The sequence below is a fragment of the Lepidochelys kempii genome, chromosome 9, assembly GCF_965140285.1.
Source record: "Lepidochelys kempii isolate rLepKem1 chromosome 9, rLepKem1.hap1, whole genome shotgun sequence".
In the NCBI taxonomy this organism is placed as follows: Eukaryota; Metazoa; Chordata; order Testudines; family Cheloniidae; genus Lepidochelys; species Lepidochelys kempii.
In genome coordinates, this window is record NC_136388.1 from 9,712,763 (window position 1) to 9,731,299 (window position 18,537).

The following is an 18,537-nucleotide window of genomic DNA, read 5'->3' on the forward strand; positions in this document are numbered from 1 at the left end:
GGATAAGAGGGAAGGTTCTTTCATGGCTCAATTACTGGTTAAAATATAGGAAACAAAGGATGGGAATAAACAGTCTGTTTTCACAGTGGAGAGAGGAAAATAGCAGGGTTCCCCCAAAGATCTGTAGTGGGACTAGTTCTGTTCAACATATTCATGAATGAGCTTGAAAAGGGGGGAAACAGAAGGGTAGCAAAGTTTGCGAATCATACAAAACTATTCAACATAATTACTTTGACTGTGAAGAGTAACAAAGGAATCTCACAAAACTGGTTGACTGGGCAACAAAATGGCAGATGAAATTGAATGTTGATAAATGCAAAGTAATGCACAGAGGAAAACATAATCCCAGCTATATATAAAAAATGAGGGGGTCTAAATTAGCTGTTACCACTCCAGAAAGAGATCTTGGAATCATCATGGATAGTTCTCTGAAAACATCTGCTCAATGTGCAGCGGCAGTCAAAAAAGCTTACAGAATGTTAGGAATCATAAGGAAAGGGATAGATAATAAGACAGAAAATATCCACTGTATCAGTGGGTCCCAAACTTGGTTCATGGCTTGTTCAGGGTAAGCCTCTGGCGGGTCGCGAGACGCTTTGTTTACCTGGAGCGTCCACAGGTACAGCTGCTCGCAGCGACTGCAGTTCGCCGTTCCTGGCCAATGGGGGCTGCGGGAAGCGGTGGCCTGGTCCGCGCTGCTTCCTGCAGCTCCCATTGGCCGGGAATGGCGAACCGCGGCCACTGGGAGCTGCAAGCGGCTGTACCTGCGGACGTTCAAGGTAAACAAAGCATCTCGTGGCCCACCAGGGGCTTACCCTGAACAAGCCACGAACCAAGTTTGGGAACCACTGCACTTATAAATCCACACTGTGCCTACACCTTGAATACTGCATGCAATTCTGGTCACCCCATCTCAAAAAGATGTATTAGAAATGGAAATAAGTACGGAGAAGGGCAACAGAAATGATTAGGGGTATGAAACAACTCCCATATGAGGAGAAATTTAAAAAGACTGGGACTGTTCACTTGGGAAAGAGATGACTGAGGAGAGATATGATAGAGTCCTATAAAATTTTGAATGGCGTGGAAAAAGTGTTTACCCCTTCACATAACACAAGAAGCGGGGCTCACTCAGTGAAATTAATAGGCAGCACATTTAAAACAAACATACAAAAGTACCTCTTCACCCAATGCACAGCCAACCTGTGGAACTCATGGCCAGGGGATGTTGTGAAGGCCAAAAGTATAACTAGGTTAAAAAAAGAATGAAAAGTTCATGGAGGGTAGGTCCATCAATGGCTATTAGCCAAAATGGTCAGGTACACAACCCCATTCTCTAGCGGTCCCTAAACTTCTGTCTGGTAGAAGTTGGGACTAGATGAGAAAGGGGTGGCTCACTTGATAAACTGCCCTGTTCTGTTCACTCCATCTGAAGCATCTGGCACCGGCCACTGTTGGAAGACAGGATGCTAAGTGGGATGGACCACTGGTCTGACCGAGTATGGCCATTCTTATGTTCTTATTTGGGCCTCATAAAAGAACTGAGAAAGATCAGTCTGGGTGTGGAACTACAGGGAGTAGGTAGCCTCCAATGGAAGGCTCCGTGGCAGGGTCTACAGGAGGTCAGTTATGCCTGGGGATCCAGGGCTCATACCAGAACAGGGAAAAAGACTTTCAAGGTAGCCAAACAGGGGCTGGGAACAGGGCACAGAAGGCAGGCTGAAGAAAAGCCCTGAAGGGCAGAGGAACCATTTTTGTTTGCCTGGGACTCTTTAGATGAACTTTCGCTTCCCTAGAAGTTTATCCCTTGGCCAGAGGGCTAAGCCACATCTGCAGCACAAACCAGTTTCTGGAAAATGGAGAAGATCAACCTCAGGGAAGAAAACTGAGGCAAGCAGTGCCAGCTGGGGTTGTCATGGAGCAGCCATGCCCCATAATACTTGGTCTCACTTGATTTTGTTATAACTTAAACACATGCTGTGATGATGCATTAAGTAAACCATGCAGCAAAGAAATGCAAAATAAACTAGCCTGCCATTGACATTATTTTTATGATTAAAAATATATACCGTACTTCACTCACCTATAACTTGGGCTTTGTAATACATATTTAACTTGTTTCAGAGTGGTAGCCATGTTAGTCTATATCAGGAAAAAACAAGGAGGAGTCCTTGTGGCACCTTAGAGACTAATCAATTTATTTGGGCATAAACTTTCATGGGATAAAACCCACTTATGGTAAACATCATAAAATGCTGCCCTCTGGTGTTCAGAAGCAAATTAAAAACATGTTGAAAGATCTGTTTTAGGATTTTCTAAGGCAATATAGTGTAGTACAAAGCACTGTGTTTTAAAGAGAATAAAATAAATGTATGTTCAAATTAACAGCCTTGACAGATAGATTGGTTAAATAATCCCAGCTACATAGTCAGTGCTCTGGTCCTCCTTTTGGGGCCTGTCTGAGGGACCATAAAAATTCCCAAAGCTGATGCAGCTTCCCTGGATCACCCACAATGCAAATTATTACAGCAGAAACCTGAACAACTAGGTGTTTTAGTGTCATTATGTCTGGTTTAAAAATAATCAGAAGTTAGTTAATGGCAGGTATGCTCTTTGGGTCAGGGTCCATCTTCCTCTGTGTTTGGAGAGCACCTAATGTATTTTGAGCACTACTGCAATATAAATAAATACTAGGAAGGTAGAGATTTTGGATGTATTTCAGATGCTCACGGAAACTACAGGTGAATTACCCACAGCAAGTAACTGAGAAAAACAAATTTGCTCTTTATGGTGTGGGAAAAAATTACCTTAGAGGTGGCAGAGTATTTAATGCTGATCTGTCTGATGGCACTCAGAAGAGGCAAATGGTACAGAGATTCTTTATAGCCTGGCACCAAGGCCTAGTTTTCGCTGCAGAAAATCTAGTGTTTAATAGAGAAACGGGGTCAGGGCTGCAATTTGGATCAAGAATGGGTCTGAACTCTCTCCAAATCTGAAAGCATTAGAATCATAGACGATTAGGGTTGAAAGAGACCTCAGGAGGTCATCTACTCCAATCCCCTGCTTAAAGCAGGACCAACCCCAACTAAATCATCCCAGCCAGGGCTTTGTCAAGCCAGGCGTTAAAAACCTCTAAGGATGGAGATTCCACCACCTCCCTAGTAACCCATTCCAGTGCTTCACCACCTTCCTAGTGAAATAGTGTTTCCTAATATCCAACCAAGACCTCCCCACTGCAACCTGAGACCATTGCTCCTTGTCCTGTCATCTGCCACCACTGAGAACAGCCTAACTCCATCCTCTTTGGAAACCCCCTTCAGATAGCTGAAAGCAGCTATCAAATCCCCCCTCACTCTTCTCTTCTGCAGACTAAACAAGCCCACTTCCCTCAGCCTATCCTCATAAGTCATGTGCCCCAGCCCCCTAATCATTTTTGTTGCCCTCCGCTGGAATCTCTCCCATTTGTCCACATCCTTTCTGTAGTGGGGGGACCCAAAACTGGATGCAATACTCCAGATGTGGCCTCACCAGTGCCGAACAGAGGGGGAAATCACTTCCTTCGATCTGCTGGCAGTGCTCCTACTAATGCAGCCCAATATGCCATTAGCCTTCGTGGCAACAAGGGCACACTGCTGACTCATATCCAGCTTCTTGTCCCCTGTTATCCCCAGGTCCTTTTCTGCAGAAAAAGGTGACTGAGCAGGGGCAGGTTTCCAGGGCTCAGCACCCACAGCCAGATTTTCCAAATGGCTCAGCTCCCACCACCCACGTAGTTTGGTTCCTAATGGAGCACTGATCTCTTTGGGGAACCCAGCCCTTAGCATGGGTCAGCCGCTCTCTGGGCTCTCAGGTACTGGGGCTGGCTTGGTTTCCACCCATCAAGGCCAGCCCTGGAGTTCAGTCCCTCGTTCCGACTCCAACTGCCAGCCTGGGGGGTGCCTGGAGCTGGGGGGGCTGGGCCCCTGGGGAGCAATGCATGGCTCTGGGACGCATCAAACTGAGCCACCTCAGGCTCCATGCGACTTGGAAACCAGGGGGCCCCCTCTGCTCTCCCTGCCCAGGCCTGGCCCCAGCTACTCTAAGGCCCCGCCCCCTCCCCACGCTCAGCCACTGGCCAGCGGCCCTGTGCGCCCCGCCCCCGGCACTGACAGACACGGGCCCGCCCCCGCGTGCCAACTGCTCTCGTCTGACCCCGCTCGGCTCCCGTCCCCGCGCAGACATGGCGGCCACGGTGCTGGTGACCGAGCGGGGCCGCCGGTGCCTGTGGGCGCTGCAGCACCAGTGAGTGCGGGGCGCGGGGGATGGCCCCTGGGTCTCGGCCCCGGCCCCGGCCCGGAGCCCCTCGGAGCAGCGTGGTGCCCGGGGGCTGCCCTTTGCCCTCCCTCTCCCCCAACCGTGGCTCGGGACCCACAAGGCAGGTGGGCGGCCCGCCCCCAGCCCGCCGGGCCAGAGCTGAACGGGCCGGAGCTGTCCGCGTCCCCTCGGGGGAGGCCTCCCCGCCGCTGGGTGCTTGCCGAGCGCTCCGGACAGGTGGCGGGCGGCGGCTGCGGCCAGGGCCTGGCCCTACAGCGCCCCCCCGACCGCCGTGTCGATGTGGGGTCGGGCCCCCCGGGCGTGACCCCGGCAGCGGCGCAGACCCGGTCAGTGAGAAGGTCTGTGCGGCTGCGTTATGTGGTCGCGCCCAAGAAACCCATTAAAGAGCCAGGGCCCGGTGGTGCTCGGGGCTGCAGAGGCAAGTAGTCGCGGGTGTAAGTTCCACCTGAAGGAGACCTACCCAGGCCAGCTCTGATCAAACTCGTGGGCTGAAAATGGAAGCGTAGCTGCAGGGTCAGCAGGGACCAGCCACCCTGAGTACGTACCTAGGGTCTTGGATGGCATCAGACTCCATTGGCGGGCTGGCTAGCTCCTGCTGCTGGCTTCAGCAGGGCTACACTTCAAGTGAGCTGTAGCTCACGAAAGCTTATGCTCAGATAAATGTGTTAGTCTCTAAGGTGCCACAAGGACTCCTTTTCTTTTTGCCAATACAGACTAACAGGGCTGCTACTCTAAAACTTCTATTTTTAGTGCCCTAGTTTGACCCAAGCTAGCCTGAAGATGTCTCCTGGAACTGGAATGTAGGCCTTCCAGCTGTCGTGTAGACAGGACACGGGACATAACAGGGTAATAAAACAGACTTTTGCATTAAAAAGTGTGTTTGACTGTGGAAAGGGAGGTGCATGAAGAAAATTGAAGGCAGTTCATGTGCCCATGTTGTTCTAGCACATACGTTGGCGGTGGTGTAGTGAGTTCTTGTTAGCGTCTTTCCGTTCTCACTTTCTTCAGCTGATAAAATGGAACACTGATTAAATTGGGGGTTTCATATAGAGAAGTATTTTATTTTTTGAATGTATGTAATGTGCCCATTAGGCCCACAGATGATACATTTCAATAAAACATTAACATTTGCTCTCTTCGGTGAAGACAAATAATCCCCTCACCAAGGATATTTTTTCCAAACCCTGTGTTAAAAACTCAGTACAGTTCATCCTCTAGGTACGGTTTAACAGGTCACATAAAAGAAAACATAAAACATCAAGCTTAGTTTTAGAACCCACCCCCAGTGATTACTTTTGTATCTCTTTTGGGTTATTACTAAGACGTATCTCATAGTGGTACCTTAAGGGTATGTCTACACAGCAAATAAAAACCTGCGACTGGCTTGTGCCAGCCAACTAGGGCTTGGGCTACGGGACTGTTGCATTGCTTTACAGACTTCCAGGCTCAGGCTGGAGCCTGAGCTCTGGGTCTCTCCCATCTCACCAGGTCCTAGAGCCCAGGCCTGAACCCAGACATCTACACAGCAATGAAATAGCCCACAGCCTGAGTTCTGTGAGCCTGAGTCTGGGCACAGGCCAGCCACGGGTGTCTAGTTGCTGTGTAGACATATTCTAAGCAATGGTTTCTATCCATCTCATCCAGACTCAACCATTGAACCAACAAGAGGGGATGCCATTTTAGATTTGGTTTTGGCGAGTAGTGAGGACCGGATAGAAGAAATGGTTGTAGGGGACAACCTTGGTTCGAGTGATCATGAGCTAATTCAGTTAAAACTAAATGGAAGAATAAAAATAGGTCTGTGACTAGGGTTTTTGATTTCAAAAGGGCTAACTTTAAAAATCAAGGAAATTAGTTAAGTGGATTGGACTGAAGAACTTGTGGATCTAAAGGCGGAGGAGGCCTGGAATTACGTCAAGTCAAAGTTGAAAAAACTATCAGAAGCCTGCATACCAAGAAATGGGAAAAAATTCATAGGCAGGAGTTGTAGACCAAGCTGGATGAGCAAGCATCTCAGAGAGGTGATAAAGAAAAAGCAGAAAGCCTACAAGGAGTGGAAGATGGGAGGGATTAGCAAGGAAAGATACCTTATTGAGGTCAGAACATGTAGGGATAAAGTGAGAAAGGCCAAAAGCCAAGTAGAGTTGGACCTTGCAAAGGGAATTAAAACCAATAGTAAAAGGTTCTGTAGTCAACAAAGAAAGAAGAAGTGGGACTGCTAAACACTGAGGATGGAGTGGAGGTTAAGGATAATCTAGGCATGGCCCAATATCTAAACAAATGCTTTGCTTCAGTCTTTAATGAGGATCTTAGGGATAATGGTAGGATGACAAATGGGAATGAGGATATGGTGGTAGATATTACCACATCCAAGATAGAAGCCAAACTCAAACAGCTTAATGGGACTAAATTGAGGGGCCGAGATACTCTTAATCCAAGAATATTAAAGGAACTGGCACACGAAATTACAAGCGCCATTAGCAAGAATTTTTAATGAATCTGTAACTCAGGGGTTGTACCATATGACTGGAGAATTGCTAACATAGTTACTATTTTTAAGAAAGGGAAAAAAAAGTGATCCGGATAACTACAGGCCTGTTAGTTTGACATCTGTAGTATGCAAGGTCTTGGAAAAAATTTTGAAGGAGAAAGTAGTCAAGGATATTGAGATCAGTGGTAATTGGGACAAAAGGTAGATCACGCCAAACCAACCTGATCTGCTTTGAGAAGTTTCAGAGTAGCAGCCGTGTTAGTCTGTATCCGCAAAAAGAAAGGGCGTACTGTGGCACCTTAGAGACTAACAATTTTATCTGAGCATAAGCTTTTGTAAGCTACAGCTCACTTCATCGGATGCATGCAGTGGAAAATACAGTAGGGAGATTTTATATACACAGAGAACATGAAACAATGGGTTACAATCTACATACCACACAGACTATGCTGACAGATTGTGCCACACACTCAAAGAAACTGCGGAACCACCTGATCAACATCCTCTACAGCAAACAGGGAAAGATTAAGAATGAGCTCTCAAAACTGGATACTCTCATAAAAAAACAACTTTCGACACAAACTTCCTCGTGGCTGGACTTTACAAAAACTAGATAAGCCATTTACAACACACACTTTGCTTCTCTACAAAAGATAACAGACACTAAACTATCTAAACTACTACATGTCACAAGGGGCCACAACAGTGGTTCCCTTAACCCACCCAGCAATATTGTTAATCTATCCGGCTATACTCTTAGCCCAGCAGAAAAATCTGTCCTATCTCAGGGCCTTTCCTTCTGCCCCTCCACCCCCGATGATACAGTTCTGTGGTGACCTAGAATCCTATTTTCGATGTCTCCGACTCACGGAATATTTCCAACACACCTCTGAACAGCATACTAACCCACAGAGACCTTCCTCCCAACACTACAGAAAGAAGGATTCTGGGTGGACTCCTCCTGAATGTCGAAACAATAGACTGGACCTCTACATAGGGTGCTTCCGCCGACATGCACGGGGTGAAATTGTGGACAAGCAGCATCACTTGCCCCATAACCTCAGCCATGCAGAACACAGTGCCATCCACAGCCTCAGAAACAACTCTGACATCATAATCAAAAAGGCTGACAAAGGAGGTGCCCTCGTCGTCATGAATAGGTCGGAATATGAACAAGAGGCTGCTAGGCAGCTCTCCAACACCACATTCTACAAGCCATTACCCTCTGATCCCACTGAGCGTTACCAAAAGAAACTACACCATCTGCTCAAGAAACTCCCTGAAAAAGCACAATAGCAAATCTACACAGACACACCCCTAGAACCCTGAGCAGGGGTATTCTATCTGCTACCCAAGACCCATAAGTCTGGAAATCCTGGACACCACATCATCTCAAGCACTGGCACCCTGACAGCAGGATTGTCTGGCTATGTAGACTCCCTCCTCAGGCCCTACGCTACCAGCACTCCTAGCTATCTTCGAGACACCACTGACTTCCTGAGGAAACTACAATCCATCGGTGAGCTTCCTGAAAACACCATTCTAGCCACTGTGGATGTAGAAGCCCTTTACCCCAAAATTCCACACAAAGATGGACTACAAGCCATCAGGAACACTATCCCCAATAATGTCACGGCAAACCTGGTGGGTGAACTTTATGACTTTGTCCTCACCCATAACTGTTTCACATTTGGGGACAATGTATACCTTCAAATCAGCGGCACTGCTATGGTTACCCGCATGGCCCCACAGTATGCCAACATTTTTATGGCTGACTTAGAACAACGCTTCCTCAGCTCTCATCGCCTAATGCCCCTACTCTACTTGAACTACATTGATGACATCTTCATCATCTGGACCCATGGAAAAGAAGCCCTTAAGGAATTCCACCGTGATTTCAACAATTTCCATCCCACCATCAACCTCAGCCTGGACCAGGTTGCTAATAAGCAATGGTCACATAAACACTGCCCTATACCGGAAACCTACTGACCGCTATACTTACCTACATGCCTCCAGCTTTCATCCAGACCACACCACACGATCCATTGTCTACAGCCAAGCTCTACGATACAAACGCATTTGCTCCAACCCCTCAGACAGAGACAAACACCTACGAGAGCTCTATCAAGCGTTCTTACAACTACAGTACCCATCTGCTGAAGTGAAGAAACGGATTGACAGAGCCAGAAGAGTACCCAGAAGTTACCTGCTACAGGACGGGCCCAACAAAGAAAATAACAGAAGACCACTAGCCGTGACCGTCAGCCCCCCAACTAAAACCTCTCCAGCGCATCATCAAGGATCTACAACCTATCCTGAAGGACAACCCATCACTCTCACAGATCTTGGGAGACAGGCCAGTCCTGTCTTACAGACAGCCCCCCAACCTGAAGCAAATACTCACCAGCAACCACACACCGCACAACAAAAACTCTAACCCAGGAACCTGTCCTTGCAACAAAGCCCGTTGCCAACTGTGTCCACATATCTATTCAGGGGACACCATCATAGGGCCTGATCACATTAGCCACGCTATCAGAGGCTTGTTCACCTGCACATCTACCAATGTGATATATGCCATCATGTGCCAGCAATGTCCCTCTGCCATGTACATTGGCCAAGCTGGACAGTCTCTATGTAAAAGAATAAATGGACACAAATCAGACGTCAAGAATTATAACATTCAAAAACCAGTCGGAGAACACTTCAATCTCTCTGGTCACTCGATTACAGACCTAAAAGTCACAATACTACAACAAAAAAACTTCAAAAACAGACTCCAACAAGAGATTGCTGATTTGGAATTAATTTGCAAACTGGACACCATTAAATTAGGCTTGAATAAAGACTGGGAGTGGATGTGTCATTACACAAAGTAAAACTATTTCCCCATGTTTATTCCCCCCGCACTGTTCCTCACACATACTTGTCAACTGCTGGAAATGGCCCACCTTGATTATCACTACAAAAGGTGGGGTTTTTTGGTTTCCCCCCCGCCCTCCTGCTGGTAATAGCTCACCTTACCTGAGCACTCTCATTACAGTGTGTATGGTAACACCAATTGTTTCATGTTCTCTGTGTATATAAAATCTCCCTACTGTATTTTCCACTGCATGCATCCGATGAAGTGAGCTGTAGCTCACAAAAGCTTATGCTCAGATAAATTTGTTAGTCTCTAAGGTGCCACAAGTACTCCTTTTCTTTCTTTGAGAAGGTAACAGATTTTTTAGACAAAGGAAATGCATGCAGTGGATCTAATTTACCTCCGTTTCAGTAAGGCATTTGATATGGTTCCACATGGGGAATTATTAGGTAAATTGGAAAAGATGGGGATCAACATGAAAATTGAAAGGTGGATAAGGAACTGCTTAAAGGGTAGACTACAACGGGTCACATTGAAAGGTGAACTGTCAGGCTGGAGGGAGGTTACCAGTGGAGTTCCTCAGGGATCGGTTTTGGGACCAATCTTATTTAATCTTTTTATGACTGACCTTGGCACAAAAAGTGGGAATGTGCTAATAAAGTTTGCAGATGACACAAAGCTGGGATGTATTGCCAATTCAGAGAAGGACTATCATACAGGAAGATCTGGATAACCTTGTAAACTGGAGTAATAATAATAGTAATAGGATGAAATTTAACAGTGAAAAGTGCAAGGTCATGCATTTAGGGATTAATAACAAGAATTTTTGTTATAAGCTGGGGACGCATTTCTTGGAAGTAACAGAGGAGGAGAAGGACCTCAGAATATTGGTTGATCACAGCCGCCAATGTGATATGGCCATGAAAAAAGCTAATGCGGTCTTGGGATGCATCAGGCGAGGTATTTCCAGTAGAGATAAGGAGATGTTAGTACCGTTATACAAAGCACTGGTAAGACCTCATCTGGAATATTGCATGCAGTTCTGGTCTTCCATGTTTAAGAAGGATGAATTCAAACTGGAACAGGTACAGAGAAGGGCTACTAGGATGATCCGAGGAATGGAAAACCTGTCTTAAGAAAGGAGACTCAAAGAGCTTGGCTTGTTTAGCCTAACCAAAAGAAGGCTGAGGGGAGATATGATTCCTCTCTATAAATATATCAGAGGGATAAATACCAGGGAGGGAGAGGAATTATTTAAGCTCAGTACCAATGTGGACACGAGATCAAATGGATATAAACTGGCCATCAGGAACTTTAAACTTGAAATTAGATGAAGGTTTCTAACCATCAGAGGAGTTAAGTTCTGGAACAGCCTTCCAAGCGGAGCAGAGGGGGCAAAAGACATATCTGGCTTCAAGACAAAGCTTGATAAATTTATGGAGGAGGTATGATATGATGGGATAGCCTAATTTTGGCAATTAACTGATCTTTGACTATTAGCGGTAAATATGCCCATTGGCCTGTGATGGGATGTTAGATGGGGTGGAATCTGAGTTACTACAGAAAATTCTTTTCTGAATGTCTGGCTGGTGAGTCTTACTCAGGGGTTAGCTGATCGCCATATTTGGGGTTGGGAAGGAATTTTCCTTCAGGGCAGATTGGCAGAGGCCCTTGGGGTTTTTCGCCTTCCTCTGTAGCATGGGGCACGGGTCGCTTGCTGGAGGATTCTCTGCACCTTGAAGTCTTTAAACCATGAGTTGAGGACTTCAGTAGATTAGGGACGTAGATTAGGGGTTTGTTACAGGAGTGGGTGGGTGAGATTCTGTGGCCTGCGTTGTGCAGGAGGTCAGACTAGATGATCATAATGGTCCCGTCTGACCTTAAAGTCTATGATTCTATGAGTCTGTGATTGGAGGCTGAATATCTTTTCTGCACTGTTTCTGATTACATGCAGAGGGGATTGCCAAAATTTTGTTCATTTCCCTTAGCTGGTGTGGTTTAGCAAATGCATGGATTATTAACCAAAGTTATGTCTTAAACTCACTGCCCAAGTTGAACCACCAGGATCTAGTAATCTGTTCCAAGTGTGTCTCTTTCACTTTGTTGCCAGTGATCCAATCTAAATTTTAATTTATGTGCTAATTAAAACACTTAAGTGTACTACTTAAAATGTCTCTCTGCTCATATAACATTCTCTACCTAAATATCTCTAATTTGCCGTGCTAACTACTTCTGAATTTGATCCAAAGTTCTCATAACTCTATCCTGCTTGTATTTCTTTCTTCACTCTTGGCAACATCTCTCTTGAATCCACCACCACTTTCCACCTAACCGTTTTTCTGTGGACTTCATACATTCTTGAACATGGTGCTGTGTACCTTGAAACACCTCCTGTTTATTAACCACTTTTGACCACACTGTCCTTTAAAAGCTTTTTAAAAAATCTATTCCTCAAAGTATTCCAGTCTTAATGCCTCTTAGCACTCTGTTTTTGTTTTGATTGGATTGTGATCTATTGTGCATGTAACTTCATTTGAGGAGGGACTTGTTTTATGTTTGGCATACAACTTCATATATGCTGACAGTACTATATAAATACTAAGTGATCAAAAAATTCAAAACTGTATTAGTAGTAACCTTGCTGCACCCAAGAATAGAAATAGCGCAGTTATACCCTACTTTAATGTTTTTTCTTTATTATAATTCTATTTGTTTACTATTTTGTGCAGAAAATTGATTTGGGGACAAAGATGCCTGAAATTTGCTTCAACAACAGGTATTACGCTATTTTCTTTATCCATATATGCTGTAAATATGTTAATAACATTAATAGCATTGAAATTAACTCAAGAACATCAGTTATAGGCAAAATTAGAAAGTCAGAGTTTATTTTATAAGTGCTCAATTGAGTAAATTTCCCAAGAAATACTCCATATATTAGATCTAATGAGAAGCACCTGGAAATGTTATGAAGATTTTAAGGAATTTCATTCGCCTTTAGTCATATTTATGTTTGTAATTTTCTTTCCTCAGAGACTCCTTTAGATACAAAGGGTACAAAATCCATGTAATAGCCAGTCATTTTTTAAAAAAAATAACAATGAAGTATTTAAATAATATACTAAAGATTGTAATAGAAGTTTGTAATATAATTTAAACTGTGACAGTATTTTCATATCATGTAACATGGAAAGGTATAGATTGGTCATATATGTGTAAAACCTGACTTTGCTACATTAAATAGAAAGAAGAAACATAGAGAAGGTCCTCATTGCAAACCGAGGAGAAATTGCATGCAGGGTGATGCGGACGGCCAGAAAGATGGGTGTGAAGTCTGTAGCAGTTTACAGTGATGCAGACAAGAATTCCATGCATGTCGCAATGGTGAAGTATACTAGTTAAAAATGTAAGGCCCAATCCTGCAAACGCTTATGCACACAATTAATTTTATTCATATGAGTAGTTCCATTGACTTAAATGAGGCTGCTTAGATGAATAAAGTTACTTGCATGCATAAGTTTGCAGGATCAGGCCTTTAATTATTAAATGAAAATGAAATTGTATGGGGAAGAGTTTTCTTAAATGATATCAATACCAAAAGAGGTGTCAGTGGACTAGCGCAGTAGATTTTCACTTCTGAAGACCTAGATTCAAATTCTGCGTGAATCACAAAGAAAAATATGTTGAGTTTTATTCCAGGCCTCTGAATACATCACAAAAACAGCAGAGAATTTTGCTTTCTAAAATCAAGAAAGGTCCAGGTTAGTGGCCAGTTGTCTCAACTTGTATAAAAAATGACAAAATTAAGTTCATCCAGTTGAGTTCCTTTCTGAAGAGCAAACAGTTTAAGTTGTTTGTTAGCATTTTTATAAATGATAAAATGGGCCCCCGAATTAAGGTTTAAATTTGCTTTTCAGTTGTAATGATATATATAGTAATATGTATATAGATATATATATATAGTAATGTATATTTCTTTTACAATAGGCAGATGAAGCATATTTCATTGGTCCAGCTGCCTCTCAGCAGAGCTACTTAGCTATGGAAAAAATAATACGAGTGGCCAAAATATCAACAGCACAGGTAAATATAACTATGCTGCCCTCCTAAATTATGCACTTTGATTAGGCCTGCCTTATACTGTGGCTTCCCTATGAAAAACTGTATTTCTTCTTTTAAGAACAGTTAAAGGGTTCCTCTGAGTACATGGGAAAATTCAATTTCTAATTTAACCTTTGGGTTTGAATTAAAAAGTAAAGATAAAATTGCTGAGGAAAGTGCCCTAAATGTTTATTCATATAAGGTGTCCTTAGCCTCTGTTTGCCAGAAGCTGGGAATGGGTGACAGGAGGTGGATCACCTGATGATTACTTGTTCTGTTCATTCCCTCTGAAGCACCTGGCCTTGGCCACTGTCGGCAGACAGGATACTGGGCTAGTTGGACCTTTTTTCTGACCCAGTATGGCCGTTCTTATGTAAGGTGCAGGTTGTTTTGTTCTAAACAACACATGCCGTAGTATTATCCTCTTTGTGTCTGTTCTCAGTTTATTGTATCTTTCACCTCACAATGTAGGTTTAAGATGCTTTCTTTTTATAGTTAAAATAATGACATTTTAAATTAAAGGTTGTCTGCTTTGATCAAAACTTATATGCATGAGATATTATTTTATTTATATAAGGTAACACCTTCAAAAATACTGATGTTTTACTTTCAAAAGTGACATCAATAAGACTTGAAGTCGTTTTTGAAAATGAGACTTAGGCTCCTTGGTCAATCAGGCACTTTTGAAAATGTTATCCAAGCAGCATAAAGTGTTGTAGGCCCTTTACATAGGACTTGAAGCTCAAAACATACCTAGTTTGCTTTACTCAATGGGGCTACTTACATAAGTAATATTACTCTCCTATGGAAATATTTGCAGGATTGGGCCCAAGTAATAAAACCACTCCCTGTTCCAGATTGCTGAAATTATAGTCTAAAGGTTTGGTCCCACAATTTAATTATTCCTGCAGATATATTTACTTCTGAGTAGAGTTCCACTGACATCAGGGGGACTCTGCATATGACTAACTATACTTAGGCTTGGAGGGATCAGATTTTTATTGGTAAATGTCAGTAAACATCAATTTCACCAAACACATAAAAACTGACAAAAAAATTTTTTTTTCCGTCAATAATAATTGAAATTTATAGATAGGCAAAGTAAGAAAAATGCTGCTTGAGAACCTATTAGAATTTGATTTAAGGATATTTACTGTTATTTACTGATATTTATTTATTTTGATGTCATGTTGACAATTTGTTTTAATGGTTATAAATTTCAACTTTTTGAAATCAACGTCTACGATCATTAAAAAGTGGTATGACTCACCCTATTGCATGACACCCCTCTATAATTTCTTGCAACTGTGAACATTTAAATTGATAAAACAGAAAAACATGCTTAAAAATAAACATTGATATTATCCATTAAAATAATTTTAAAAAAATCAAATTCTGCCTGGCCTAACTATACTCATGGATGTAACTGTTTGCAGGATCAAGTGCTAAATAGACAGCATGCACAAAGCCACAGAGGAACGAAGCAACATAAAAAGTTTCCTTCAAATGAACCATTAATTGCTAGTCTTGTTATTATTACTGATCACCCATTACTTAATTGCTCGACCGACCTACCTACCCACCCTTTAGTTTTTCTTAATTGTATTCCTGGTTACTGATGTTTTTTATCCATCGTATGTTCCATCCCATGTTTCCCTCCCTCCCCCCACAAAGCCTTCTATATAAACCTGTAGTTTTAGGGTGATATGGGTTACATGGTGTAAAGTAGGCGGGTAACCTTCTTTCTGTTTTAGGCTATTCATCCAGGGTATGGTTTCCTCTCAGAAAACACAGAGTTTGCCGAGCTGTGCAAACAAGAGGGAATCATCTTCATAGGCCCTCCTTCATCTGCTATCAGAGATATGGGTATTAAGAGGTATCTGTTTCTGATTTTTTACTCATTTCAATGTGTAACTTACAGTTTAGTGAATTTGTCTTCATTATTAATGAAGATTTTTTACTTAGCTGTTTTGCTCCTTACGTTTTTGTTGATTTTTCTATATAACCTATTGTACCATGCTTCAAACTTTTCATAGTTCTGGGATGAATATAAATATAGGAACAATCAAGATTCTTCAGTTAGTAAGATTTTAATAATTACATGCATAGGCTGGTCTAGGATCCTCTAGGATTAGTGCTTTGCATATTCCTACAGAAGGACCTAGGTTCAATACCCAGATCTTTACACTTTGGGTCAAAAAGGGTTGGAAGCACTGTGGGAGCTCTACTCATAGTCTCTCAATGGTGGTGGAAGGAAGCATCTTGTGATTCTGCAGTGACTTGTAGCTGTTCTTGAATGGTGTTGATGGGAAGAGAAGCCTATGCCACATTCTTGGGCCAAAGGAAAATTTGCCAGAGCATGAGATATAAATAGAATGATGGAAATTAAGGGCTGCTTAATCACTAACCCTTTGACAAATAAATCAACATTATTAATCAAGTATAAAACACATTATCTGAATTAATTTGGTACCTGCATAGAGGTTCATTTTACAATGTGTATTAATGTACTGTGTGATTTAATTAGTGTTATGTGAATATTTTCTATTCCTGTTCCTCTTATGCTCCTAAGAATAAAAAAAAATTATGTGCATGCTGAACTACACCAAATTAGGGTCCCTATCCGAAAGACATTTATGCACCAGCATAACTTTATTCATCTGAGTAGTCCCACTGCGGTAAATGGAAGTAGTCACGTGCATAAAGTTAAGCATGCGTGCAGTGTTTACAGATCAGAGGCCTCTTGTAAGAAACAGCTATTATCATTGCCATTTTAAATATAAAAAAAATATTTTTTTGAAGCACCTCCAAGGCTATAATGTCTGCTGCTGGGGTTCCTGTCATTGAAGGTTATCATGGTGAAGATCAGTCTGATGAATGTCTAAAGGAACATGCCCGGAGAATTGGGTATCCAGTAATGATTAAAGCAGTTCGTGGAGGTGGAGGAAAGGTAAGGAAAACTCATGCAAACTCGTGTTACCTGACTGAAGTTATGCTACTAATACACGTACCACCACTACTACAGCCTACCTTCTGTTTTGTGTAACTGAATTCGATAAAAGGAATCTTATCAGTAAGGTAACTGGAAGCAAGTTATTTTAATTTGAAGTTAATAAAATAATGTCCAGCGCAGCATTGTGAATTCTTTCATTGCGCTTTCCTTTTATTCAGTCAATTGGGCCAAATTGCTTGTATAAACTGGTAGAGCTCCATTGACTTAAATGGAGCTCCAGCAATATACACTAGCAAAACATTTGGCCGATTGGGTTGTACAGGTGAAGTTGTATGAGAGTCAGTCATTGTTTAATGACAGCCTCTGTTGTAATTATTTTTTTTAATGGTGGTTTTAAGTTTGTGAATGTTGCATAGATTCTTAGAACTACCTGGATACCTTCAGTGTGTAGCTATTATTTATTACCTGATGACCTCCCTGATGAAACGCGAAAAGAACCTGCATAAAAGTTTCATGGTGGAGCTCCAGGTTTCTCTCAATGATTTCCATAACAAATATACATATTTTGTTAAGAAAAATAGTGTTTTCTCTCTGTCAGCTATGAAATCTCAGCATGAGATCCAAAAGTCAAATTGAGTTCTGTACTTTACACCAGGGCAACAACATTATCTTTCAGTTATAGCTTTAGTGACACTTTTATTTTCTGAGGGATTTGCAAAGATTAACTGTTTGGAAGTTAGTAAATAATTCTGTTGATTCATAAGAAGGAATAGAATTCGTTTATTGGTAAACACATATTTTAATTTTGTTTTTAATCATTCGCCAGATTTCCCACTGGTGGAGATTTTTTTTAACTGTGATTTACTTGTTCTTTAGTAGATATTTAGACAACCTTATGTTGTATCTTAGGGTATGAGAATTGCTCAGTCAGAAAAGGAGTTCCTGGACCAACTAGAATCAGCCAGGAGAGAAGCAAAGAAGTCTTTCAATGATGATGCCGTGCTGATAGAAAAATTTGTAGACAATCCAAGGTGAGAGAAGTGGATTATATTTTTAATACTAAAAATATTTTTAAAAAACAGTACAACGTTTTTATGCAAAATGGGATAATTTGTGTCTTATACAGTATTGCACACTTTCTGCACTTGCATAAAAATAGGGCAGAATTATTAATTTTACAAAGTGTGAAGTGGATGACAGTGACTTTGAATGATAATTTATAACAAATCTGGCTGTCTTGGTGGCATATTTGCAGCATCCTAATGGTGGTGTTGTGGAGAGAGACCTAGATATCATATACTGTATATGTTATGGCAATGACATGCCTAGTTGGTACATCAGCCTTCTGACGTTACCATTCTTTTAGGTCTAAAGGAAACAATGTGTAGTAGTGCTTAAGGCACAGAAATAGGAGTCAGAAAGAGAACCATAATCTACCTCAGATGTCCTTTATGTACTCAGACAAGTCACTTAATCTCTCGCCTCAGTCTGTACAATGGGGATGATAATACTTCATTTCCATTTATGCTGTAAACTGAGCTCATTAACTTTCATAAAGCTCTTTTGACATATACAGATACAAGGTGTTATAGATTGCAAAGCAGTAGTATTCTTGGCATACACCTTGTTGAACATGTAGTAGGTAGGTACATATAAATACTTTCAGCTGAAGGTACCAGGAGATTAGACTGACCAAAAACTAATACAGAAGTAGTGGACTCTAAATATTTTTTTCTCAAACTCATGAAGTTTCAATACAATGATCATAAAGTTCAAAATCTCATTTGAACTTGTGGCTTTAGGAGGTATAAT

At 42.2% G+C, this 18,537-nt stretch overlaps 1 protein-coding gene across 8 annotated transcripts in view; it reads left to right on the plus strand.

Moving 5' to 3' along the window:
- Window positions 1-4,174: 4,174 nt before the first annotated feature.
- Window positions 4,175-18,537, plus strand: part of MCCC1 (methylcrotonyl-CoA carboxylase subunit 1) — a 34,915-nt gene continuing 20,552 nt past the window's right edge. The window contains exons 1-8 of one of the 8 annotated variants that reach the window (XM_073359271.1): window positions 4,198-4,281; window positions 10,508-10,631; window positions 12,401-12,447; window positions 12,916-13,055; window positions 13,659-13,754; window positions 15,527-15,648; window positions 16,575-16,722; window positions 17,635-17,756. In XM_073359271.1, the coding sequence (XP_073215372.1) occupies window positions 10,618-10,631; window positions 12,401-12,447; window positions 12,916-13,055; window positions 13,659-13,754; window positions 15,527-15,648; window positions 16,575-16,722; window positions 17,635-17,756 (689 nt within the window). In that variant the 5' untranslated portion in view covers window positions 4,198-4,281; window positions 10,508-10,617. The other 7 variants (XM_073359272.1, XM_073359269.1, XM_078854350.1 and 4 more) reach the window with 7 other exon arrangements.